The sequence below is a fragment of the Cyprinus carpio genome, chromosome A13, assembly GCF_018340385.1.
Source record: "Cyprinus carpio isolate SPL01 chromosome A13, ASM1834038v1, whole genome shotgun sequence".
NCBI classification, from domain to species: Eukaryota; Metazoa; Chordata; class Actinopteri; order Cypriniformes; family Cyprinidae; genus Cyprinus; species Cyprinus carpio.
The window spans coordinates 22,406,489-22,432,505 of record NC_056584.1 but is presented as its reverse complement, the minus strand read 5'-3'; the positions used below and the strand labels follow the sequence as shown (position 1 = coordinate 22,432,505).

General features: G+C 35.2%; 1 protein-coding gene across 1 annotated transcript; it reads left to right on the top strand.

The window, feature by feature from the left end:
- Nucleotides 1-387: 387 nt before the first annotated feature.
- LOC109058912 (cartilage acidic protein 1-like) lies at nt 388-25,781 on the top strand. Its single transcript, XM_042769609.1, has 18 exons — nt 388-519; nt 4,922-5,127; nt 5,914-6,110; nt 6,203-6,339; nt 10,386-10,542; nt 12,129-12,263; nt 12,374-12,519; nt 15,016-15,152; nt 16,215-16,297; nt 17,811-17,911; nt 19,791-19,962; nt 20,118-20,432; nt 22,164-22,253; nt 22,386-22,469; nt 22,647-22,753; nt 22,840-22,882; nt 23,840-23,983; nt 24,881-25,781. The coding sequence occupies exons 1-18, from the start codon at nt 475-477 to the stop codon at nt 24,994-24,996; spliced, it is 2,415 nt and encodes an 804-aa protein (XP_042625543.1). The 5' UTR covers nt 388-474; the 3' UTR covers nt 24,997-25,781.
- Nucleotides 25,782-26,017: the final 236 nt, after the last annotated feature.

Sequence of the window (26,017 nt, the reverse complement as noted above, 5' to 3'; positions counted from 1 at the left end):
TCCATAAAATGTTCTCATAAAATGGTTAGATGATCAGAGTGGCAATCATTACTTAAATTAAAAAGAGCTCTTTTTCAAGAATAGGGTCGGATGAACATAATGTAAGATGGCTTATTTCTCAAAGTAACAGATAGCTAATTTAAGTTATTGTTTTTTTTTTATGTGTAGGCTTTTAGTTACTCAAATTGAAATTATTTTAAATATTAAAATTATTCAAATTCATTAAAATAAATTCCTCTACTGTGTGTTAAACCCGTGCTTATAAATTATTAAGTAGAAGCCTCAGGTAAGCGTCATTCAGCACGCGTGGCTCCGCCCTCCAACGCGGACATTGGCTGCCTCCTTTAAATATTCATTGCAGGGGCTTGTAATTGGATGGATTCTTACACAGCTGATTTCATAAAGCAAATTCTTGGGAAGTTGTGTAAAATCACTAAGAGACATACTCAAGGTCCATAGGGAATCTCTTAATCTATGAGGAGGGAAGTCATTTATGAGCGGCGCTGGACTTTCATTCATGTAAGTACCGGTCCTTTTATATTTGCCGCAGCGTCTTTGAAGTTAAAGCGGCTCCTGTGATCTGATCTTTCACTGCGCATCTAATTAAATGTTTTCAGCCGACCAGATGAGACGAGACAACTGTATTGATAAGTATTCGGGAGATCATAAGAGAATGCTCAGCTTCAGGTCCTTTTGCTCTTGCGTATTTTTCTTAATTTACTGATATATTCACTTGTTCTGCTCATAGGACTTTGTAGACTTTTTAAACAAATACGAAACATCATAAGAATGTTTTTCATTTGTTTCCTGTAAGAACATTGCATTCGTGGTTTATTAATAATAATAATACATATCATCATCACCATCATCATCATTAATAATAATAACAACAACAACAACAACAAAAATAATTATTATTAGTAGTAGTGCTATTGTTTCTATTACTAGTTTATTTTCAAACTGATTTCATTAATTTATTTTTTAAACCGTACTTCAAAACTTTATTCAATTCATTAGTTAAGGAAACCTCCCTCATCTTCATTTAAACCCAGATTTGTTTTGTTATTTTTAAAGATGAGAAGCTGTATATTTTCTTAAAGCTTACTTTAAAGCATTGTCTTATTGTATAAGTACGAGATGCTTGAGGGACTGACTTTGCTGGTGTTTGTCGCAGTCCGATCAGAGAGCAGAAATGCATGAATACACACTCAAGATGAGAGTAAATATTATTTACAAGGTGAAGATCACAGTCAACAAGTTTAGTATTACAGATTAATTTAATAGTTGTACAGGGAGAAATGTTCATGTGACATCATAATGCATATCATCTTACATCACTGTTGTGACTGCAGCAGCTGTGTTGTTTGATGATAGCTGCAGTGAGATGAAACTGATCGCATCATTTCTAGTCAAACTGCCTCCGCGAGATGCAGAGCTGCTGCAAGGACAGATTCACCTCTTTTTGTGGTTCCTCTGCCTGTCTGTGTCTGGATTTATGACCCCGTAGCTGTGAAGACTTTTTAGTTTGGAACACGTCCAGCTCTCACCTCATCCGAGAAGCTTTTACATCATTATATAACGATGACAGATGACAGTACATATGGTACTCTCTGATCACTGGTGTTCCACTGCTCTTATCCAGCCGTTTGGAGTGTTAAAGCTATAAACACTAAATAAATTACAATAAAACAAAATGTTTACTCTGCTTTTACTGTTTTTGCCCCGGCTGTTTTGCACTGAGTTATTAATATAAAAGGGATAATGCTATAATATAGGACAGGATAGAACAAAGTGACAACCTCTGCTTAGGTCTTTAATCAGTCTGGCTATATACATTCTGTCATCAGCATTCAAATTATCACTGTGCTCAAACCTTTGGTCAAGTAATATGACTAATACAATGCTTGTTTGAGCACTTTCATCTCAAACAGAGGAGCATATATTAAGCCAACCTTAATCTAAATTAATTGCATGGCCTTGATGTTAGAGTTCAATGGGTTGATTAGTGGACATGCATATTCCTGAAATCATTACTGTGAACACATACACTCATCTCTCTCCACTTTGTGTTTCTCACCAACTTGAGCATGTCATCTCTCTTTCTTTGCCATATACTGCACAAATACCTTTTCTGAATTCAGATTTTATCTTTCCCCTACATTCTAAAACAAGAAAGAAAATTATATAGATAACTTTAAAGATATCTATATTAGTGTCTACACCAAGGAACAGTAAAGTTCTGTTTATTAGAAGCATGCCACTTTAAATGCTCCAGCTCTTTAAGGGTGGATTCAGATTGGTTGTTGATTTTTTTTTTTTTAACAGAATGAAATTTAAGCTGCTGTTCTCCTTGAAAATCTTTCGATTTTAACACTTTCATTGTATGGATAAACCCATGCAGCTAACAAACATATGTTCTAAGAATGTTTTGATAATTTCATAATTATATATATTTTTTCATAATATGAAAATGTTATTTCTGAATGTTCTCTGAAAAAAGGAAAACAATATTTTTTTCATTGGTTATGTGAATTTTAAAGACAACAATAGGGGGAATGTTCCATTTTATTATTGTGCAAAGTGCAAACAAACATTATGAGATGTAAATTTTAAATGTTCTCTAAACCATTTTAGACAAACAACAAACTAAAATCTTACACAAAAAACATTCCATAAATGATATACAATGTTTTTGTCTAAAGTTTTAAGAATATTATTATAGACCACATACATTTGAATGAACATTCTAGTAACAACTGGAAGAATATTTGTTTATAACTTTGAGAGAACTTTTCCAGAATGTTCCCTGTTCCCTACTATAAAATCAGCTTGGATATTCTGCTTCCAGTTACTACTTCTGTTTTCCAGAAGAAAAAAAAAAAAAAAAAAAAGGATATATGGGTTTGTAATTTATCACAGAATTTTCACTTATGGTTGGACTTATCCTTTTAAAAATAGGACTGAGGCCTTGTTGTCTACGGCTGCGTCTGCATTTACTTGTTTATGTTCACACATGGAATTTGCAGTGTTAAATGGTGAACAAATGATAGTTTTCGGAACAAAATATGCATAAATTTGCAAGTCAGTTCTACATTCTTTTAAAATCGGTCTGAAAAAACGAGGTGTGCTCAGATTGGCCAGCTGTCCAGTGCATTGTGATTGGCTTAATACCTCAAGCGTGTGATGGAAATGTTACGCCCCTTGCCATACTGTGATGCGTGTCCCAATCAGAACACCAGCGAGACAAGACAAAAACAATAAAACCCATTACAAACGAGCCATATGTTGCATCGAGTGGGGACATAATTACGGATTATAATGACATATACTGTGCTTTTATGCACTGTGTTGCATCGCGCCGTGTAAACATAAAACCATGTCTGCATTTGTGATCAGAGAAACGACAAACGACAAGCTATACTCTACACCAGCGGTTCTCAATTCCAGTCCTCGCACCCACCAGCTCTGCATATTTTTCATGTCTCTCTTTGTTAAGAGATATGATTAAGATAATGATATCGTTAGAAGTGAGCTCCGTGCATGAACTGTGTTTCCAATGACATGGTCCCTACACAGTGTTCCTTGCTGCCTACTCCCTGAGCAGGGGAAATCTTTTGAAGTTACCTCACTTCGGAGCATTCATTTCATAGATTTGCACTGTGCAATGCCTTCACACATGGACAAGTGTGATATCATATACCTCTGTAAATAAATACAATTTAAATTCACGTCTCGCACACTTCAATGCACTTTGAATGGAACATATACGTTCGCTTCGAACTGGAATTATGGCAGAATGTCCTGTGATGTCCACTTCGCAGGGCACTAACGTGCAATAGAACAAACATCTGAAGCCATAAGAGAAACATACAAAATGTGTAGAGCAGGGGAGCGCGAGGACTGGAATTGAGAGAACTGCTGCTCTACACTGCTCAAAACTCACGTTTGAATCATCAGTGGCAAATCCTTTACATATGTAAACGTGTAAAAGTATTTTCACTTTCACAATGAAACAGAGTCTCCACGACATGGCGCCGGTGGCAACAGTGAGAATCAAAAGTTACACCTTCTTTCTTTGCATGAACATTTGGGCGGCGTTATGCAAATCTTCCCACACAGTGACATAGACATGTGGGGGGTGTTTAAACGAGGCGTTTTAACTTTTATAAATAATATCTCTTTGGATTTGAGACTTTAGTCTTTGCAACTTTACAGTTCTTCTTTATGCACCAAGAGCTTGCAACACTCCAAAGAGAAAGGGAAAAACTTGAAATCGCATCATATGACCCCTTTAATGAATTCAGTGTAATAATAGATAGACAGACAGATAGATAGATTGATGGATGGGTGGCCAAATGGATAGATCATAAACATGCAAGTGAGCTATACATTCTCTTAATTCGATTTAATGATAGATAGAATCACAGAATTCACAGAATCACAGAATAGATAGATAGATAGATAGATAGATAGATAGATAGATAGACAGACAGACAGACAGACAGACAGACAGCTACTTAAATGGATAGATGGACAGATAGAAAGATCACGTCCTCATACCCTTTGCCACATATTGATTTTGCCGTCTTAAATGTCTGTCTCATGTGCAGTGAAATGGCTTCTACTTTCAGATCTTAATTTGGTCCATTCTGACCTGTCACATGTCGGCAGTCTCTGTATTTATGTCTCTGTGCTGTGAGTGTAATGCCGGGAAGGTAATTGCTTCTTAACACTGTAGAAAGCCATTCAGTTTCCTAAAACCCAATGAAAATGGAATATCTCCACTGTGTGGCTGAGTTCAGGATGTTTTACAGTTCCTCTCGATTCAGTGAGTCATAGTTTTTCACAGATGAGGAGGTGAGTATGACTGTGATCTTGTCATAGTTTGACTTTTTTTTTTTCTTTTTCTTAAAAAAAACAGATGACAATGTCAGCATGGATATTACTGCTCACTGCGGGTGTGTCAGTCCTGGGACTGTCCTGGGGTCAGCGGACTGAACCCATGTTTGCCTCAGTAACTCAGAGTGTTTTCCCGCCGGACTATGAGAATAACCCTACGCAGCTCAACTATGGCGTGGCTGTCACTGACGTGGATGGAGACGGAGATCTGGAGATGTTTGTTTCAGGGTGAGTGTCCTAGTCTTCAGATCACATGCATTGTTTTCAGCAGTATAATGAAGAAGTGAAGCATTTATGACATTATGTTTCTCTAGGGAAAATACTTTATCAGTGTCTAGAAGTTATATGGTGCTCTTGTGCTATTTGAGTGAACTTACATTTTTGCGATATTGACAGAACAGATGCACTGGCCAAGAACATTACCTCAGTTTGTGGGTTGAAAGTAATATTTTCTAAGAGAAGCAGAAATGTCAAAGCAATTTGGATTATTTGTAAACCATTTGTGCAGTGATTTTGAGCTTATTGAATATGTGTTGATGAAAATTTATATAATTGGAGAGTTCAATGTTTTGTTTGAGTTGTGCTTAAGAATGAAATTCAGTGCAACTGACAGAATCGTATCTTTAGGGAAACTAGAATCTGTTTTTCCTTCGATTAAATGACAGCCGAGGTGGGATTGTGGGATTGCATTTCTTGTTGGAAACTGGAAACAAACAAATTCAATATGGTTATACATTAATCCTTCAAGGTATGTTTTTATTTGAGTTGAATTTTCAGGGAATACATCCTGAATTAAATTTATTTTTCCTAACGCGCTGACTTTGTTTTTCTTGTTTTAAGCATTTTGACTTATTTCACTAATATTGAAAAATTTATTTATATGAAAAATTTTACTGAAGAACAATACATACTGATTAAGAATGTTTAGCTGTGGTCTTTATATATATATATATATATATATATATATACACACAATTACACAGTTACAAAAATGTTCTACTTTTTTCTCTTTAGCTACAATGGCCCAAATCTGGTGTTGAAGTATGACAGTTTCAAGAAGAGGCTTGTTAACATTGCGGTTGACAACCGCAGTTCTCCATACTATGCACTCAGAGATCGACAGGGCAATGCCATTGGAGTGACAGCATGTGACATAGATGGTGATGGCAGAGAGGAAATTTACGTCCTTAACACTAATAATGCCTTCTCAGGTATGAAATGGTTTCATAAACAAGGCTCTGAAGGAAATGCTACAGTAAATGGATGTTAGTTTCATGTAAATTGTTCATGTCATTCCATGCAGGGAGAGCAACGTACACTGACAAGCTCTTTAAGTTTCGTAATGGCCGGTTTGAGGATCTCCTGAATGATGACATAAATGAGCACAGAGACGTTGCCAATCGCGTGGCTGGCCGGTCAGTCGCATGTGTGGACAGAAAGGTAACACTTATAATAAGTTTGTGTTGAACGAAAGCTTTTGCAAAAGCTTGATGATAGAAACACTTTCTTCAGGAAAACCAAGCAGGTGGAAAAATAAATAATTTGTATGTTTTCCTCCAAAATCACACTGATCTTCTAAGATCAGGATTATCTATATCAGGGATTAAAAAATAAATATATTACTGCTTGTTTGCAAATAATGTTTGCAAAGTGCTAAAATGAAATGTTCCCTTAAAATTTATATAACAAAGAAAAAACGTTTTGAAAACATTGAAAAAATGGGAAATTTTCAAAAATAGTGATTTCATAACTTTTTTAGAACATATGTTTCTGGTTATTCTCAGCTCTAAAATATTGCACAGACTAAAAAGTGCTCTTCTTGGGTGCAGTCTGTATAAAATGATTTTTAGAAATGCTCATCCAGTAATCATGAATGACTGGAAATCATGGAAATTTCTTGCTCAAAGCATTTGGAAAAACTGTTAGAAGAAAATGTGAATAGTAAGTTGCAGCCTGAGGTATGTATTGATCATCAAAAGGACTGCAGAACATTAGCATGTGGAATCTGAGGGAAAGTGAGTTCTTAAGGGTGTTGAGTGCCTGTTTACATCTCGTTACTGTCTGATTGTTTCACCCTCACAGACTCAAAATCCTCTGCGGCCATCATTTGCTGTCCACCATTAACGTTGAATCCTACTCCCCGTCAATCAACCAATATGATTGTTCATTTCCAGCGTTCTGCAATATTTGTCTCTGAGATTGAATCATGTGCTGTGATAATTAGAAAACGCAAGGCCTCATTTGTTTCTTTTTGTAAGGAGACGCACTGTATTAGGTGGGAAGTGCTGCCTTAATTTGTCTCTCTGAACGTAGGTTATCAGAGCTCCCACCATCTGACCGCGCTTCACTGGTACCTAATCCCAGATGGCATGATGAATGGCCAAACATGTCAATGATTTGTATTTAGTCCAAAACTACACAATAACTGAACAGCATATTTCCGCAATTACTTCTGGATTGCATGCTGTTGTTTGTAGCAGTCAGCAGTAAAGGATGCTCAGTAATCCTGGGGAAGAGCTTCAAAGGGATTGAAATGGATTTTTTCACCCGCAGTCATTTGACTGGGCTGATAATAGGGAGATGGTGCTGCTTAAAAGTCCTTCATCAACGATTTTATGATTCAAATAAGGATCAGGCTTATAATAGTTTTGGAGAGAAACAAAACAAAATGTGTTCAGTTGGGAACCAAAAAATGACCCTGTCATTGGATGCTATGTCGATCCATAAAGAAACTTTCACAAGTTGAAATGCTGATGCTGATTGTTGAGTTCGCTTAATTTACCCCTAACTACAGTCACACAAGGTCACAGAAGCATTAAGATATAGAAATCTGGATTAAATATTTATTCATTTAAATAAATTCATTATATTGTATTTATATTACTGTATCTTAATTCTCAATTCATTCAAGGCAACACCAAATAAATGTGATTTAAAAAAAAATAATAATTAAAAAAGTTACTAAAAATCTATCAATGGTTCCATGCACTTTTATCAGTTTAATTAAAGGAATAGTTGACCCAAAAATAAAAATTTGCTAAAAATGTACTCTCAGTGCAAGATGTAGATGAATATACGTCTTCATCTGAAAAGATTTGAAGAAATTTAGCATTACATCATTTGCTGACTATCCTCTGCAGTTAAGACATTTTTAATTTCAAACCGTCTGAATCAGAAGAGAAATATTCACAGATCATACACAATTTACAAGCAAAAACAGCTCTAAACAAATATTTTGGTGGATTTTGATGTGAGAAGACAACAGGGAGAGAACACTAAAGAAAGTGTTATTATCAATTATAGACCGGTATTTTGGCCAGAAGCGATGGTTTAATGCTAAAATGCCTTAATTATGGATTTGTTTCTTACAAATTCACAGCTTTTTGCTTCACAAAATGTTATTTGTTGGACTGGAGCCAAGATATAAAAGATATAAAGATATAAAAATATAATGATAAGATATAAAAATGAGACAAAACTCATACAGCAGCATTTTTTGGCTCAATATCTTGTATTTTAGTTGCATAACAGTTATAAAATGACCCCTGTATTTTGTATATTCACTTCAGCTTCACAGACATTAATGTTCAAATGCAATGTAGTTTTTTCTCTCCTTGAAACCAAAGCACTGTCATTTGTCACTTCAAAGTGGACAGGAAGGCACATGGGCCTGAGATGGATTGGTCCTCACATTTACCTGTCTGCATGGGTTAGTGATTACCTGCATTATGTGCTTATTGCAGCTTTCTCTCCTAATAATACACAAAGACAAGATTTTATAGCACAAATGACTAAATATTGACTAAAAACTAAATATTGTTAATATTGAATTGTAATGTTTCCTTAACAATAATAATAATAATAATAATAATAATTATTATTATTATTGTTGTTGTTTTTGTTATTGTTATTATTATTATGTTTATTGGGTGGGGGCTCAGTACATTTTACATCCACCTTTCAACCCATAATTTCCATGAAACCAGAGATGGTACAAAATATGCTTTGAATGTATTAGTTTTCAATACTTTTCTGGTCCTTGTTACTGGCAAAATGTATGTAAATCTAATTCTTTATTGATAAACAGAGCATGAAAAACATGTAAATCATGACATTACAACCTGAGCTGCTAATACATTCTGGGGCAACATCTGTTTAACTCGTTATGCTTTAATCTGTATTTTCTGACCTGTAGTGGCAGTTATGTAGAAACCAGAGAGCGTTTGACATTGTCATTGTTGTGCCTCATTAGTATTCTGGTCACGAGCTGCTAATATTTATATACTTATGTATATATTTCTTTATTTCACCATTTCCATGCTGTTGGATCGTGGGAGTCTTTATTGAAAATGTGTGCGTTAGTTCATTTGCTTGGCTACTTCACTGTCTTCATGTCCACAGGGAATCTTTATGATAATGGGGTGTGAAATTAATATCCAAGGGGAGGCAGTTGGAATATGTGTGTGATGTGTGAAAGTATGTGTGCATGTGTATGCAATTGTATGAGGACGAGTGTTTGACTTATTTCTCTTATATTATACGAAGATCACATAAATGCTTTGTGAAGTATAAATAAAATTAGCATTGGAAAGACATTTGGGAATTAAATATCAGACATTTTATTCTAAAAAGATTAATTAACAATTAACCTCGCACACCTGGTAATAGATAGGTACATAGAGAAACATGCAAAAACGAGGCCAAATACAAAAAAACTCAACAGTCCCACACACAATTGATACTTAGACATATACAGTATATTTTATATGTTGTTTTATACTATGCAAGTATCAATTTTGTGCGGGACTTTTGAGTTTTTTTATTCTAAAAATGTTAAAAATATCATTGCCATCAAAGAATGCTATTGAACATAATACTTAATTTGAGAAATGGTGGAAATGTTACGACTTTCAGATCAAATACAAATTACCTGTGTGTATATATGTTTATTTACTGTTGGACATTGTATTTTTATATTTTTCAAAGTTGTCAATAAAACAAAAAATATTGGATTATGTTTTACAAGAAAATGCTATTTCAGTCTTTCAACTTCAACATTTAATTCAATGTTACTTGTGGGTTATTTCTGAAATTTTGTTAATTTTCCAAATCATTTCTGATTATTTAATATATTATATTATATGTTTTTCACGTCATGTATTTTATACACAGTTTTCATGTTATCACATTTTTTTAAATGGCACAAAATATAGAATGTTTTTAACCACAATATTTTATTAATTAATTAATGTTTTTTATTTAAGTCTTAACCAGTTTACAACAGTATAAAATATTATAATAATTTATTTTAAAAAATTACAAAATAAGTGTGAAAAGTGTTGAGAAGTATAGAAACATTTGTATATAGTGTATAGTTTTTTCATTATGTAGAATTGTGAGAATTTTTTAAAAGGTTTTTAAAATTGTTTACAAGATTATCAGTAATCTAATCACTATAAACAATGCATCTTTCTTTGTTTTTATAGGGAACAGGTCGTTATTCCATCTACATTGCTAATTATGCCAGCGGAACTGTAGGTCCACATGCTCTGATTGAAATGGATGAAAGTTCAAGTGACCCGTCCAAGGGAATCATTGCACTGTCAAACGTGGCTGAGCAGGCCGGAGTCAACAAGTTCACAGGTTCGTGTCCGCTTATTTATGAATATGTGAGTTGGAGTGTGTAAGTGTACGATGATGTCAGTGAATATATTACCCAGGACTCTTTAACGGCCATGAGCTGTAGGATCCAGGTTTTTTGCCTTGTGGCTGATTTACAGTAGAGCTCAGTGCTCATATCAGCTTTGAATCACTGAGTTATAGACAGTGTTTATCAGCTAAAGCAGCCAGTAATAGAGAGAACAGGGCCCTGGAAGGCAGCGCTGAATAAAGAGATGGAGGTTTTGGCCCACTCAGCTGTTTACTGTACTGAAAGTCATGTGAAGGCACAAGGACAAGTGAGCCATATTTCAGCTCTGACTTACTCAATGAAGCAGCCATTCCATTAATCACTACGGGGAGAGCAGGGCTTTGGACCACCGTTCAGAGCAGTTTCGGAGAGGCACTGTTGAGAAGGGTTCAACTAGGACAGTCTCAGAAGGGAAATGTCGCTGTAGCAACAAAATCAAGCTTTTGTGATATTCTTGCTTTACTAGACTTCATATGATTAATTGACACAAAACATGGAATGGCTTTGACCATTTATATTTGTCATTTAAACAATTCTTTCAATTGTTTAAATGACACAAAACATGGAATTGTTTAAGCACAATATGTTTGTTTCATTTATTTTTCCCAATGCATTTTTTTTTTATTGACATATTTCACATTTTATTTTACGAATAAACCTATTTTATTCACATTATTCACATATTTAATGAGGAGGCTGAAGCTGCATTAGCATCTATGTGCAGAAGTTTAAGAAGGATAGTCCAACAATCAGAAATGTGAAGCCAGGCAAAGGGTCAAAACCACAGTTATAAGTCCAAACGGCAAGCAGGCTAAGGGATAATACAAAGGTGGTATTTATTATTTATTATTTAATTTAATTTAATTTAATTTAATTTAATTTAATTTAATTTAATTTAATTTAATTTAATTTAATTTAATTTAGTTTAGTTTAGTTTTTTGTTTCGTTTCGTTTCGTTTCGTTTCGTTTCGTTTCATTTCATTTCATTTCATTTCATTTCATTTTATTTTTTTTTTTTATTTTATTTTGTCCGTAACAATATAAACAATATAAATACTTTATTACAACAAATTCTTTAATACAACAAAAGTTGTTCCCTCTTCTAAATTTCTGTTCAAATGTATTTCAAATATATTTTAAAGTAAGATCTATTACAAATCTTAATATCACCCTCATATTAAGCATTAAGAAAAGCCTGGTCCTGCTGGGCTTTAAGAAATAAAAGCACTATTTTGTTTAAAGCAGCTTTGAACATTGTTCATTCTGAAAAGCACAATAGAAATAAAAAATAAAAAATAAAAATATTACTTGCTGCTGTAATTCAACTAGAGGTCAGAGCTGTAGAATAGTGATTGCCGGGTGAGATGTGTTGAAAGAGAGCTGGTTAAATGCACATGTTCACACTCTCTGTAATGTGATTATGGGCAGTCTGTGTCAGCAAAAGCAGCAGAGAGCCGCTGCTGGGGAAATGAGCTGGAAAGCCACTAACGATTTCTGCTGTACATTTGGTGATGATGCCCGTCTCTGCTGTGTGTTATAGGGGGACGGGGGGTTGTGGTGGGTCCCATTCTCAGTCAGACCCTTCCTGATATTTTCTGTGACAATGAGTACAGCCCTAACTTCCTGTTTCGGAACAACGGAGATGGTACATTTACAGATGTGGCAGCACAAGCGGGTAAGTAGCTGGCACTTTTAATTTTTTTTCTGAGGATTTTGTTTTGAAAGGTGAGTTTGTTAGCCTTTCACAGCAAACGTGCAATGAAATATTTGTATTTGTTGTCGTAGGGGTTGATGACCCGATGCAGCATGGCCGTGGAGTGGCATTAGCAGATTTTAATCGGGATGGGAAAACAGACATTGTCTATGGAAACTGGAATGGGCCCCATCGTCTGTTCCTACAGCTCAGCAATAATCGCAAGCAAAGATTTAAGGTGCAGATTTTAAAAACACTCTTTGCATATTCTTTTAGCTGTAATGGAAGAGAAAAAGTGTTTATTGCAGTGGTTGCCAGGCCTGAAATTTTAAGATTGTTATTTAGCTGCCTTCAAAGCATTGGTATTCCTTCTCACGAAATGCAAATCCATCTATCTATCTATCTATCTATCTATTTATCTATCTATCTATCTGTGTCTGTCTATCTATCTAATCTATCTATCTATCTATCTATCTATCTATCTATCTATCTATCTATCTATCTATCTATCTATCTATCTATCTATCTATCTATCTATCTATCTATCTATCTATCTATCTATCATCTTTTTTTTTATTAGATGTGACTATACTGAATATTGGTAGGATCATCTTTGTTATACAGAACAAATTGTGATCCCTACATTTTGATCTGTATAATTAAATCCTTCTGAGAGAAGACAGAGGATAAAATAATAACATCTGCTGTCTGATTGAAGTGTTCAGTTATTCTCTAATCATTGTTTCATTGTTTGCGCAGTGACCTGGCCCTTGTTTTAGCTGGTAAAGCACAGTGATTGTAATTTGTCACAGTAAGATCGAAGAATTCCTCAGACTTCAACAGAAAGTTTTTTTAATCTGCTGACAGCTGAATCAAGTCTGAATGTGAGAAATGTTTGTTTATTTATTTTACAGAAAGGATGCGTCAAATTGATCAAAAGGGGCAGTAAAGACTGAAATATTAGAAATAAATGGTGCTCTTTTGAAATAACTATTTATCAAAAAATCCTCAACAAAAATGTAATGATAATAAGCAGCATAACTGCTTTTAACTTTGATAATAATACATGTTTCTTGAGCAGCAAATCAGCATATTAAAATAATTTTTTGAAGGATCTTGTGACACTGAAAACTGGAGTAATGATGCTGAAAATGTAGCTTTGCATCACAGGAAAAATATGTTTTACGATATATTAGAAAACTGTTACTTTTAATTGTGATAATATTTCACAATATCAATGTTTTTACTGTATTTTTGATCAAATAAATGCAGCCTTGGTGAGCAGAAGGAAAACAAATGAACAGACCCCAGATTTCTGAATGCTAGTGTAATATGTTGGCAAGTGGCTGATATTTGTTAACTTCTTTATGGTACAGTAAATTAAAACAAAATAAGCTACAAGAGGCTGTGCATTATAGTGATTTTACCACAGCCATATGATAAAAATCACCAATATTCAGTTTTTGATAGACAAACAACTAGGGATATGGATAGCTTAAGTTTCATTTAAACTTTGACAAGTTTGTTCATATTGAACATGAAATGTCTTTTCCAGATTTTTGGCAAACCTAAGAACATTGTGATTTCTTCTGAAACTCTAGATGGGACATATGTGAGATCACTTGGATCTTTTTTCTCAAGATAAAACTCTTAGTCTTAAATCATTTCAATCTGCTCTGTTTAAGCACACTGTTGTCTAGGATAAACATTTGTCCTGTGGGGCCAGTCAGAATTTGTAAGTCTACTAGTCTTAAACTAATGGTTTAATTAGGCTGTGTAATCAAGCCTGTCCTTAAATAAATAATAAAAATTAAGTAGAAGTAATGAACCCAAAAAATTATCTATTTATTTTCCAGCAGTAGTTAGTCATGAACCTTTGGAGCTCTGTCTCACAAGAGTGTATCAGGTAATTGTGTTTGATTGTACTGTTGTTATGGATGGATCAGCGCTGTGTGTGTTGGTCTTCTTCAGCTTTAGTGTTAGCTGCAGTGATCGGCTTCTTTAGCACAGAGATAAATGTCAGCAGGAAGCTGTTTGATGGGGGTCAGTTGTTGGGGTAATGTCATGGTAGACCTTCTGTCCTTCAGAGTTTGTGCATCAGAGTAGGGCATCGTGACCTTTGCCATGTACAGTATGACTGCATTGTGATTAAGATGCTCTGTTATTCCGTGTGTTAATTCAACTTTGGCTGAACCAGCACACCAGCTTGTGGAAGTGCCCCGTATTTGCACAAGTGCCATCAGTATTGTTCTCACAAGTATTGTCTCATGTTCAGCTGTTTCACCTCTGCTGGTTCCTGTCCAGAGATGGCCATCAACTATAGTTGAAGGTGACTTCATGGGCTTTCACCTGCAGGTTTTATGAGCCCTATAATTAAAATTGGGGTTAATACTTGAGAGAGTGCCGGCATGCTCAATAACTCTTCCATGACTCGTTGCTGCACTATTGAAGCGCGACGATAGCAGTTACTTTTCTCTGCTCCCACTCCCTGAAGTTTTTAGACTGTGATTTACCTGTAGCTTAGGACTTTATGTCATAGATATCACATATCTGACACTCCAAATCTTAAAGCTGATGTTTTCCTGTCAGCAAAGGTAAAATATTTTCCTGTCCCAGTTTAATATGTGTAGACAACTGCTGTAAGTAAGCCATTCTTTGGTTGGTTTTCCCAAGTGTGAAGAGTGTCAACGCTGTGGAGTTTCAAATTTTGATACGCTGATATTTTCTGTACCAGGACATCGCCACACAGAAGTTTTCCATGCCATCTCCTGTTCGCACTGTCATCGCAGCGGACTTTGATAATGACAATGAACTGGAAGTTTTTTTCAACAACATTGCCTACAGAGGACCATCAGCCAACAGACTCTTCAGGTGTGAACAAAAAGACTATACTGACATGCATAGGCTAGGCTTATGCAGAACATAAGGAGATATTTAACAGGATGTTCAAACTGATTTTTTTATGCAGTATAAGTGAATGGCGATCAAAGGCTGTCAGTCTCAAAAAAAAAAAAAAAGTTATCTTGTGCATTATTTAATGTCTTTGCAAGTCTAGCTGTCTGAAGGACAGACTGAAAGTTTATTCATGATCAGAAATATTAAAAATGACTCCCCTGTTATAGTTCTCAAATGTAATAAGGAATATAGAAATGTAGTGAACAAATTTTGGTGTATTTATATACTATTAAAGTATTTATTAATATTTGATATTAAGCTTTTAATTTAAAATTACATTTTATTTTTAGTAATTTTATTTTGTGTATTTTTACATCAACATTCTGATATCCCCAATCCCCCCATACGATATCAGAAGGATAGTTCATTTCACTCTATGAATGTAACTTGTCTTTTGTGATTTATACAATTGCCTGCTTGATCAAAATGACCTAACAAAACACAGTATTATCATTATGTAGCAGAGTTATTTCTTTAACATTTATTTTGGGGATTTGGTGGTAAGCCCAGGCGGCATGACAAGCCAGCAAATCCAACCGCCAGACCACAAACACAACCCCGTCCAACCACAACTCTACCTGATGGGAAATTCCCCTTACGGCCGACCTCACCCATTAAACGATGGCTTTCTAATGAGAAGACTGGATGTAGCATTAAACAGGACATTGTTTCAAATTAGTTTCTAATCCCATACTCAAACAATCTGGACCTCGGTTCTCAGAAAGCAAAGCCTTAAGCTTTTTGTATAAAGAAACCTTTTAGTTAGCATTATTAGTCATCAAAATGTAGAGTATGAACTTCCAGCCCTAAAAATGTTTTAACTGAATCAATATTGCGTGGGTTTCATGAGCCTGTAAATGAATATCTCCTTTGAGACATGTTATATAACATACATCTGACAAGGTACATTTGTCTTTGTGTGGAGCTCCCTCAAGCCAAAAGGCAAATTGAGTAAGTAATTAATCTTTACCATGGCAGAGTTTCTCGGAGAGAACACGGAGATCCACAGATCGAGGAGCTGAACATCGGGGAGGCCGCCGAACCAGAGGGACGGGGAACCGGTACGTAGAGTTTGGCCGGTTCATTCTATCAAAATTTAGGACTGTTTATTTTGTAAATCCATTTCATGACTTTTACAAATGGTAAATTTAAGATTTTCCCCTTAAAATAACTTGAAAATTAACTAAAGATTTTTTTTAATTATTATTATTTAAAATGATAAAGGATTGAGGCGTGTGTTCTGTCAAAAAGTTATTAAAAAGACAGCATTAATGTACTCACCTCCATGTTGTTTAAAAGCTTGTCACATCACTGTGCTAAAAAGAATGTTATTTATTTATTATTATTTTTTTTAATCAATTTAAATTAGCTTTAGTTAATGTTATTAGTGTGTGTGTTTTTGGTGTGCTTATTTTTTTTTTTTTTTTTTTACATTTTTTTTGGTCATAGATAACACTTTGCACTTGGACATGGTGTGTTAATGTGTCAAGCTAAAAAAACAGTTGATCAGGTTGAGCTTTATTGTCAGTTGAGGTATAATTTTACCTTAATTGGTTAGTATATTGACAAAAGTGCAGGTTTGTTAACCCATTTGTTCAGAGTGAAGGCACATAGCTAGTGAAATACGAATACACTTTTAGTCAAAGGTTTAGGGTCATTGAGTTTTTTTTTTGTTGAAAGAAATTCATATTATTATTATTTTTTTAAATAAATTAATATTATTAATATTAATAATTATCCAGCAGTGATGCATTAAACAAAACAAAAGTGACAAAGACTTACATCATTACAAATGTTATATTTCACAAAAACATAAACATAAATTCTGTTCTATTATGCGTCCTATTCATCAGAGAATGCTGAAAAAGGTGTCAGGGTTTTCACAAAATATTAAGCAGCACAGCTGTTTTCAATATTGATATTAATAAGAAGCTGACCATAAAATTAGCATATTAAAATAATTTCTGAAGGATCATGTGACAATGAAGACTGGAGTAATGATGCTGAAATTTTGGCTTTTCCACCACAGAAATAATTTAAATTTTGAAAAAGATATTAAAACTATTTTTTTTTTTCTATTGTAATAATGTTTCATATTGTGACTGTTTTACTGTATTGTTTCTTTAAAAAAACAACAACAACAACAAAAAAAAAAAACCTTGCTGACCCCAAACTTTTTGTGTATACTACAGTATTGAACACTAGTTCATTGTTAATTGGGAACACCTTTTTCTAAAGGAGAAAGTATTAGTTTTTGGTGTACTAGATGAACAAACTACTAAATTATTAAGTGATAGGATGGTTTCGTTCATCTCCAAAACTTAATCCTGGTTATCTCATCCCTACCACTAGATGGCATTATAAATCCATGCTTGTGTAACTGCATCTTGTTACTTTTATGACATTTAGTATTGAGTTCAGTCACCACTCAATCTGAATCACCATCATCTTCATCATCAACAATAGAAAGCCAATGTATTAATGTATATGTGTTCTAAAGATTTTTTTGGTATTAATGTTGAGAATTGGAACATATGTTACAGCTGTGTCTGAGCAGAATGGTCTGTATTTCAGGAGCAGCTGTGACTGATATTGATGGAGATGGGCAGCTGGATCTTTTGGTGATGCACGGGGAAAGTGCAGCTCAACCCATCTCTGTGTATCGAGTCACTCAGGTGAGATAGTGTTTTAGACTGGTCAGGCACATTTAAATAGGCTAAACACTATGGATTTCCTTGAGAAATAAGTTACGATTGGTTCTAGTGTCAAATTTTCTCAAATGTTTCTTCTGAAATTCCTTAAGAGAAGTAAAAGTGCGGTATTCAGAAATGAGACAAGCCAATACTTAACCAATAGTTGAGGTAAGCGGCTGCTTAAGGCCCGGGGAATCAGGAGGCCCCATCTGATATTGGTGAAACATATTTGGCAAATGCTCCAGTGTGTATTTGTGTTCTGGAGAGCGTCAAAGTTTCACTCACCACTCAAAACACAGAGTTTTGACAAGTGCTGAGTTCTTCTGCAAGCTCACGAATCCTCTTATTATAACAACATGTAGATACGATGTAAATAAGAGATTGTGCAGTGCAGTGCAGACAGCGTCATTGATTAACGGAACGTCAGGAGATCGCGATGAACTTGAGTCAATGACAGCTTTTAGGGGAGCGATCTCTGCACACTTTCTAGGCTGTATAATCCTGTCTGACTGTCTCAGAACCTCGAAGGAGAAAGAATCGTGTTTCATGTTATGATTTTATTTGTCTTGATGTTTTAAAATGACTCGCTTGTGTGCTTTTCTTACGCACGCACTGGTGCATGTTTCTTTTTACTTATACATATGCACGAATGCGACTGGAGACTTTTGCTTAGTTGATTACATTTTAGACTTGTTTCTTGGCCAACCCGTACCATATGCCTTAAGAACACTTGGAATGTGAACGAGTAGCATGGGATAATTTTGTGTGATTTTATTTCTTTCGCACTGGTGCATGATTTTACGAAGTTTGAATTCTTTTTGTGGTTTTGTGGATTGATGTATTCTTTTGTGATCCAAAAAAAAAAAGAGTCTAATATGGCTTCAGAACAGCATCATGTTGACTAATTATTTACTTCAGTTGTGAAGAGGTAAATAAACTATAAACTATAAGAGAGAGAGCAAGCAAAATAAGGGTTAGGCATAAAATAACACATAGTTATTGTGTTGGGACCCCATACCTAAAATTTGCTTAGGGCCCCAAAATCACTATGTCTGCCCCTCATGTTATTCTTGTTGTTTTTCTGGTTATTTGTATGATGTTTAGTATGTTGTATGGAATATAGTACTTCCACATTGCAAAATAAGGTGGATAAAAATTACTAGTAATAAATGATTATAGAAATACTATATAACATAAATGTGGATGGCATAGATCAGATAATATGGTCAAGGGTGAATTTGAAGAAATATTTTTATTAATTTTAAAATCTCATTCTTATGGCAAATTATCTTGGAATTATTTTTCAATGTAAAAAAAAAATAATCTCCATTTGCTCTCCTTTTAATCTCATTGCTGTCTAGGAGAAATTTAAGAAAATTAATAGAGCAATTTTTCTGGTCTGTTTGTCTAAATGCATCATGATAGCATAGAAACAGGTTGATTATACTTCCTCTTTTCACAGATATGTCCTGGCTAGGATTTAAAATTTGTCTAAAATGCTTAAATGTTTTGGTTTCATTTTCCTGTGCTATCCGCAGTCCTCATACATTATATGTATGCATATTTGCATTGCTTTGACTGTTCTCTGTAGATAGCACCTTCCAACACCATTACTGGTCGATTAATTACAATGCCTTCACCGTATTGGTTATACTACTTGTCAGTTATTACCTTCAGCAAGTTTGAAAACAATAGGAAAAAAAAGCTGAAAGCTAGACATTTTAGGCAATTTAGAAGTCCTGGCCAGGACATGAACAAAAATAGGATGTATGGTCATTCTAAAACAGTATTTTGCATTTCTGGTTAAAGTTTAACAACTGAAAGTCCTGTTCTGACATAAGTTGTTGGTTTCTCATTACAGGGCTCATCTAATAATTGGCTCCGTGTGATTCCACGCACACAATTTGGGGCTTTTGCTCGTGGGGCAAAGGTGATAGTCTACACCAAGCGAAATGGCCCTCACACACGCATCATAGATGGAGGATGGAGGATCATTGTGCTTGTGTGGGGTGGGTTCGGTTGCTTTGTTCTCGGTATGTATTTCTTTCCCATTCTCTTTTGCCTGAAAAGCCTGCCTAATTTTTTTTTTTTGCAGGATAATCACATTAAGAAAGGAACAGCTATGAAATTGACCAGACCTGTAAAATATCTATTTCATAAGTGCATCCACCATCTCGGAAATGTTCAGGGTCGCCGAGTAGCGGGAAAACAAGTGTTCGCTCTGCTGACTCATTACAGAGAAACAATTATGATGTAATGCCAGGTCATGTTCAGTGGGGGGCTTCGGGTCTCAGTAACATAATCCACCGTGTGGAGGCCGGTTCCTTGAATATCCTCATAGACTGGAGGACCAGAGAGAAGCCTGCAGGTGCAGCAGCCGGTGGCAGCAGATGGGACCTTTTCCCCACGGCTCATCCATGTTACAGATGTTTGGAGACACATAGCTTCATCTGGGAGCTATCGGACAGATTTGTGGCAGGAGTAGGCTGCCAGCTGGAAGCTCGTATTGCTCTGAATGTGCTGTGAAAAACAAAACGATAGCCATCAGTGGTCACTGGATCACCCTGGGGGCTCGTAAATATGTGTACGTGTTCAGGCCTCTCATCGATGTTTCTTTCAGTAAGAGTGCTTGTAAATTGATGTAAAATATCTGCACTATAAAATAAATCCATAGTACAGTTTATGGTGTCGAATTATGAAAGTTGATTTATTTTTTTCCTATTTTTTAACAGATTCTGACTTTTTGTCTCACAATTGCAGCTTTATTTCTTGCCGTGGCAGTTTTATCTCACAATATGACTTAATATCTTACAATAGATCGATTTCCATCTGTGGAGCAAATCTTTTCAAAGTTTGCAAAATAAAAAAGAAACAAAAAAACAAAAAAAACAAACAAATGCGAATTAGGTGCCTTTCCATCAGGTTGTTTAAGCTGATGACGGTGGTATTGGTAACCTAGTAACCAACAGTAAATTATGTAACACCATGAGGGGAAAGAGGATTTTTGTCATGTGTTTTTTATTTTTTTTGTGTGTGTTTTTTTTGTGTATGTGTTTTTGTATCTCTTTTTTTTCGTTTTATCATTTTCACACAAGTCAAAAGCCATCTCAAGCGAGCGTAAAAACTCTTTTGTAAATTAAGTTGTTATTTTTATTTTTTATTTTTTTTACACTTGCCATTTCCATCACTCATTTCTGATGTGATACTTCAAAATGTTTTGAATATTTAGATTTATCTGGAAAAAATTACTTGATGCTAGAATCACTTAGATTTTTTTTTTGAATATTAACATTTTATTTTGCCAAAAATTACTATATTAGTCAAGGTTCATTACTTATATTTTAAATATATTTATTACGGTTTTTAGAATCTATATTTTAATATAAACCATCCCATGATACTCCTAAAAAAATAAGAAAATATTTAAATGTTATAATTATATAATTATATATATTATATATATAATAGACATTTAGAATTTTTAGGTTACCATGATACATCTCAACAGAAACATTTATGGATTTTTATTTAATAAGTTAAATATTTTTCTATTTAGATTATTAGATATTTAGAATTTCAGATTTCGCAGACTAACTAAATGAATAAATTAATTAATTAAATACCATGGTGCTTTTTGTTAGTGTATCATGGTACTGTTTGTAGTTAATATTATCAGTATTGCATGCAGTTATCCAAACCCTGTCAGCATCTATCATTTTCTACATGCAGAATTTGTAGATTGCCTTTTATTAAATAAAAAGCCGATAGTATGTCTTTCCCAGCTAAACTGCATCTTTCAGTAACCACTGGTGAAATGTTATGCTTTTTGTCCCGAGAGGCACCTGAGCCAGCCTGGGCACTGCCAGGAGCCCCGTGGATCTGTTTACCTAAGAAATGTCGCTTTAATTAAGAACTGGGAAGGCAGTCGGCTTCTCTCCTGCTTGACTAAAGGCTATAATGGAAAGAAAGTCTAATGCCCACCATGTCCCTTCTCATTTCAGCTCCTTTGAAGTTCTGCCTTCCTCCTCCACCACATTAATTTCCAATGGATGATCTCTCCTTTTATGATCACTATGACAGTCTCCTCTAACGGCCATGTTAATTACTGTCCCCGCCGTCTGTGAGAAAGTGTCTCTGACAATTAGATTGAAGGTAGTTAATGGATGCTTCTGTAAACCTTCTTAAATGAAGTGCTTTCCAACCACTGTGCCATTAATATGGCTCCTTATTGCAGCCACCAAACAGCAGACAGATTTCATCGGTCTGGCATGTGAGAACCTCATTGCTTTAATGCCTCAGTGGCTGCTATGCCAGAAACTCTCTGGTCTGTGAACCCCACACACCGGCAGTCATGAGAAACTGGTTTTGCCGATCAAAGGATATGTGTTCAGGCCTCGCTGCTCACGAAGCTGCCCACAGCTGAGACTGAACACATTCTTGTGCATTTGTTTAAGAGACTACGTGGTCTGTGCCAAACCAGAGCCTAGTCCAACCTGGCTATTGCCGAGAAACTTCTTGGGAGGGCCCTTTTTCCAGAATGGTATTTTTCCATGGAGAGATGTACATTAAGAAAAGAAATCATTCATTATGTCTCCTAAGCCTGAGGGGAAGTTATAAAGACGGACTGTTTGTGAGGTACTAAAAGGATTGATGCTTTGCCGCCCTGAGAGGTAGGGATGTGGGGATGTGGTGTGGAGTTTTTATGTGTTGTTGGAAGTTGTGTGTTGTGTGGTGTGGAGTCTGGTGATATGTGATATGAACAAAGTGATGGAGATCTATTACCCTGAGCATGAGGAGGAGGCGACCCTAGTGGTGGAGATTGAAGTACGAACCCTACCTGTCATACTCACGTGCTCTTTCTTTATTTGAGAGGTTTAATTGTTGTAAGTAATGTCTATTTCTTTTCACAGTGTGGACCAGGATTTGAGGTCAATGAAAATGGCCGCTGCACTGGTAAGTTTTTGAGCAATGTGACCTTTAACCTCCCAGAGGCCTAAACTCCATAATCCATTGCAACAAATTTCCAATGTATTCTTATTAAAAAAGATCTTTAATAAGGTTTATTATTTCTAACAAATATGTTTTTGCTCAAAACTAACCAAAAAAAAAAAAAAAATGTAATAAAAATAATTTGTTTATAATTTCTTCACAAGGAGAATTGTGAAGTCCATATATTGGTATCGGCCAAAATGATTTGAAAAATATTGGCATATCAGATATCGACCAAAATCCAATATTGTGCATCCCTAAGTTAAATACCATTTGTTAGTGAATATTATCTGTATTGCATTCAGTTATCCAAACCCTGCAATCATCTATCATTTTCCAGAATGCAGAATTTGCAGATTGCCTTTATTAAATAAAATGCTGATAGGTGCTCAGTATGTCTTTCCCAACTAAACTAGTTATAGTATAGTTTGAGTTTTTTGGTCTGAATTATATCCCATCCACAGGACAGCAGTTTCTTGCAAAAATGAAAGCAAAAAAAAAAAAAATTATTGGGTCGTTAGTTAAGCAACATGTTAATGGAAATTGTGGGTCAAGTCTCCTATGTAATTCACATGTGCATAATGTGTGTTGTAAAGCAGTCCCAAATCTCAAACTTATACATTACGGTTCCATTTCAGTTAGGATGTTGCCTTAAAAAGGAATCTTCCTATGTAGGCAGTAGACAGTGCAAGGCAATCTCAGCAGGTTTTGCAACAGAACCTGTGTCAGTCATCATGAGTATGTTATAGTATCCTTGGAGGCGACTCATTCCTTGGTTCCATGAACACATATAATGGTATCTTAAAGCATTCACCCCACAAATAAATGTGGTTGTCACTCCTTAAACTTCACAGTGTGTACATGACCAAAACCATCATGTATCAGACCTCATTTTATTCCACTCTCCTCTTCTTTGTCTAGACCAAGATGAGTGCACACAGTTCCCATCTGTCTGTCCCTCTGAGCGACCACCCTGCACCAACACCGACGGGAGCTTCAAGTGCCGTGCAAACAAGAGGTGTAACCAGGGATACGAGCCTAATGATGAAGGAACAGCATGTGTAGGTGAGTTGAGATTAAAGCCAGATGATTATGGTGGATTGATGCAATAAGGAGCCCCTGAGAAAAGCTGTTTGCCCTCATTTCACATAGGTAGAGTTTCACTTTTGAGCTTTGGGGCAAAAATATCTCAACCTGTGCTATAATATGCAAAGACACCAAAGTCTACAAGTCAGGAATTTCAATATGGACTTAAAAATGTCTAATTTTCAAGTCCACATGATGCAAATGAATTAATTATTAACTATATTCTTATTTTACAACAACTATTGTTTATCTTTCTATTTTCTTTGCTCCCAATTAATTTCACATAAATTTAAATTAAATTAAATTTATGCATTTAGCAGACACTTTTATCCAAAGCGACTTACAGTGCATTCAGGCTATCAATTTTTACCTACCATGTGTTCCCAGGGAATCGACCGCCCAACCTTGCACTCGTTAACGCAATGCTCTACCACTTGAGCTACAGGAGCACATAGAATACACTGAAAAGGGTTTATGTGAAAAAACAGTTTACTCAGAAATTGCTAGTAAATATCACAAATAATTACAAAAGTTGACCAAATTACCAAAGTTTGCAAGAAATTTTAGTATGAGCTCAAACATTTCTCACTTCCTAAATGCAAATTGATTTTACAACTCTATATTCTTATTTTACATCAACTATCTTCTAATATCTTTCCATTTTCATTTCTCCCAATGTCAGCACTGAAAAAAGTAGGATTACGATTTATTTTAAAGTTTTCATTTAGAAATGTCTAGTGCATTTCAAAAGTCCAAATAAATGGCAAGCAACTCATTGAATTAAACATTACATTTTTTTTTTTTTTTTTTTTTGTAAAATCTTTATTTACTGTTTTTTACAGTGTAGTTTGCTTCTCTTTCCTTTTCCCCTTGCAGCCCAGGTGGCTTATTTTGGAGGAAACAGATCCTCAGCCTCCAAGCTCTTGGCTTCTCATCTTCGGCCTCTCCTACTAACTCTTCTCACTGTCTTTACGGCTTGCTTGGGGGCATGAAGGGCAGTGCCTCTCCTCTCCTGACATCTCTTCCACCCTGCTTGGTCTCTGATTCTCTGCTTTTCTTTTGTCTTCGCACTGAGGTGTTTGAGAGTCAGCTGTAAAATGAACTCTCCATGGACCTGTCGCTTCTGCAATGTCGTCACTAACAGACCTGTATAAATAATGCTTCGCTTTCCAGATGGGAACCACAAAAGATCCCTGTTTTTAAGACAAACAAGCATTCCCACTCCATCTAGATTGAGGAAAAATCAAAGACCTTCATATTCATCAACTGTGATGTGGGATAAGATTGTCATTGTAATAATCTTTATAAAAGGCCGTGTCCCAGCGTGTTACAGGTGATTATGATTTCTAGTGCATTCAGTCTCATATCGGCAGCAGCGTGCTAGCAGGTTTTCCATGAGAGCATATGCCCGGCCATCTGTTTCACGCAAGGTTACATTCCTTGTGCTCTGAATAATACATTCACAAGAGATTCATATTGTACACTTTTGACCCTCATCAGTACTCATGACTGCCCTTGGGATCTGTGCATGATTTTGGCATGGATGAGTATTGCAAAACACAGTTTCATTTAGCAAAATGTTGTTCAGATTTATACATGCGGGATTTCACAGTGATCTAGCTGCAAAAACATAGACCCAGACCAAATTTGTGAAGTAAAACTTCTTGGTTGTTGCTTTGATTAGATATGATGTCTATTTATTTAATAATTTGCAATGACCACAACCAAAAAAATTATGTAAATACTTAACATATTTTAACTTTGAAATATACAGTTACATTTTGTATGTAGATATTTTTTTTACAAGTAAGTAGTGTCCATGTGTGTTGTTGTAAATTGTGCAAAAAACAAGCACCTAAAAGTAGTCCATACAACTTCTGTGTTGTCTTTCAAGACAAATAATAGTTTTGTGTGAGAAATAAGCAGAAATTTAAAGGAATGTTTCATGCAAATTGCTTAATATAAGATGAAAATATGTGAATAGAATGAAAAGATTTGGTGTTGGATTTATTT

Excerpts from the sequence above, each read along its gene's own strand:
- LOC109058912 (XM_042769609.1), top strand. The coding sequence starts at position 475 with ATGAGGAGGGAAGTCATTTATGAGCGGCGCTGGACTTTCATTCAT. Across the intron at positions 15,153-16,214 it reads TCAGCCAACAGACTCTTCAG|AGTTTCTCGGAGAGAACACG; the intron begins GTGTGAACAAAA and ends TTACCATGGCAG. Across the intron at positions 22,470-22,646 it reads AGGGCCCTTTTTCCAGAATG|TTGTGTGTTGTGTGGTGTGG; the intron begins GTATTTTTCCAT and ends TGTTGTTGGAAG.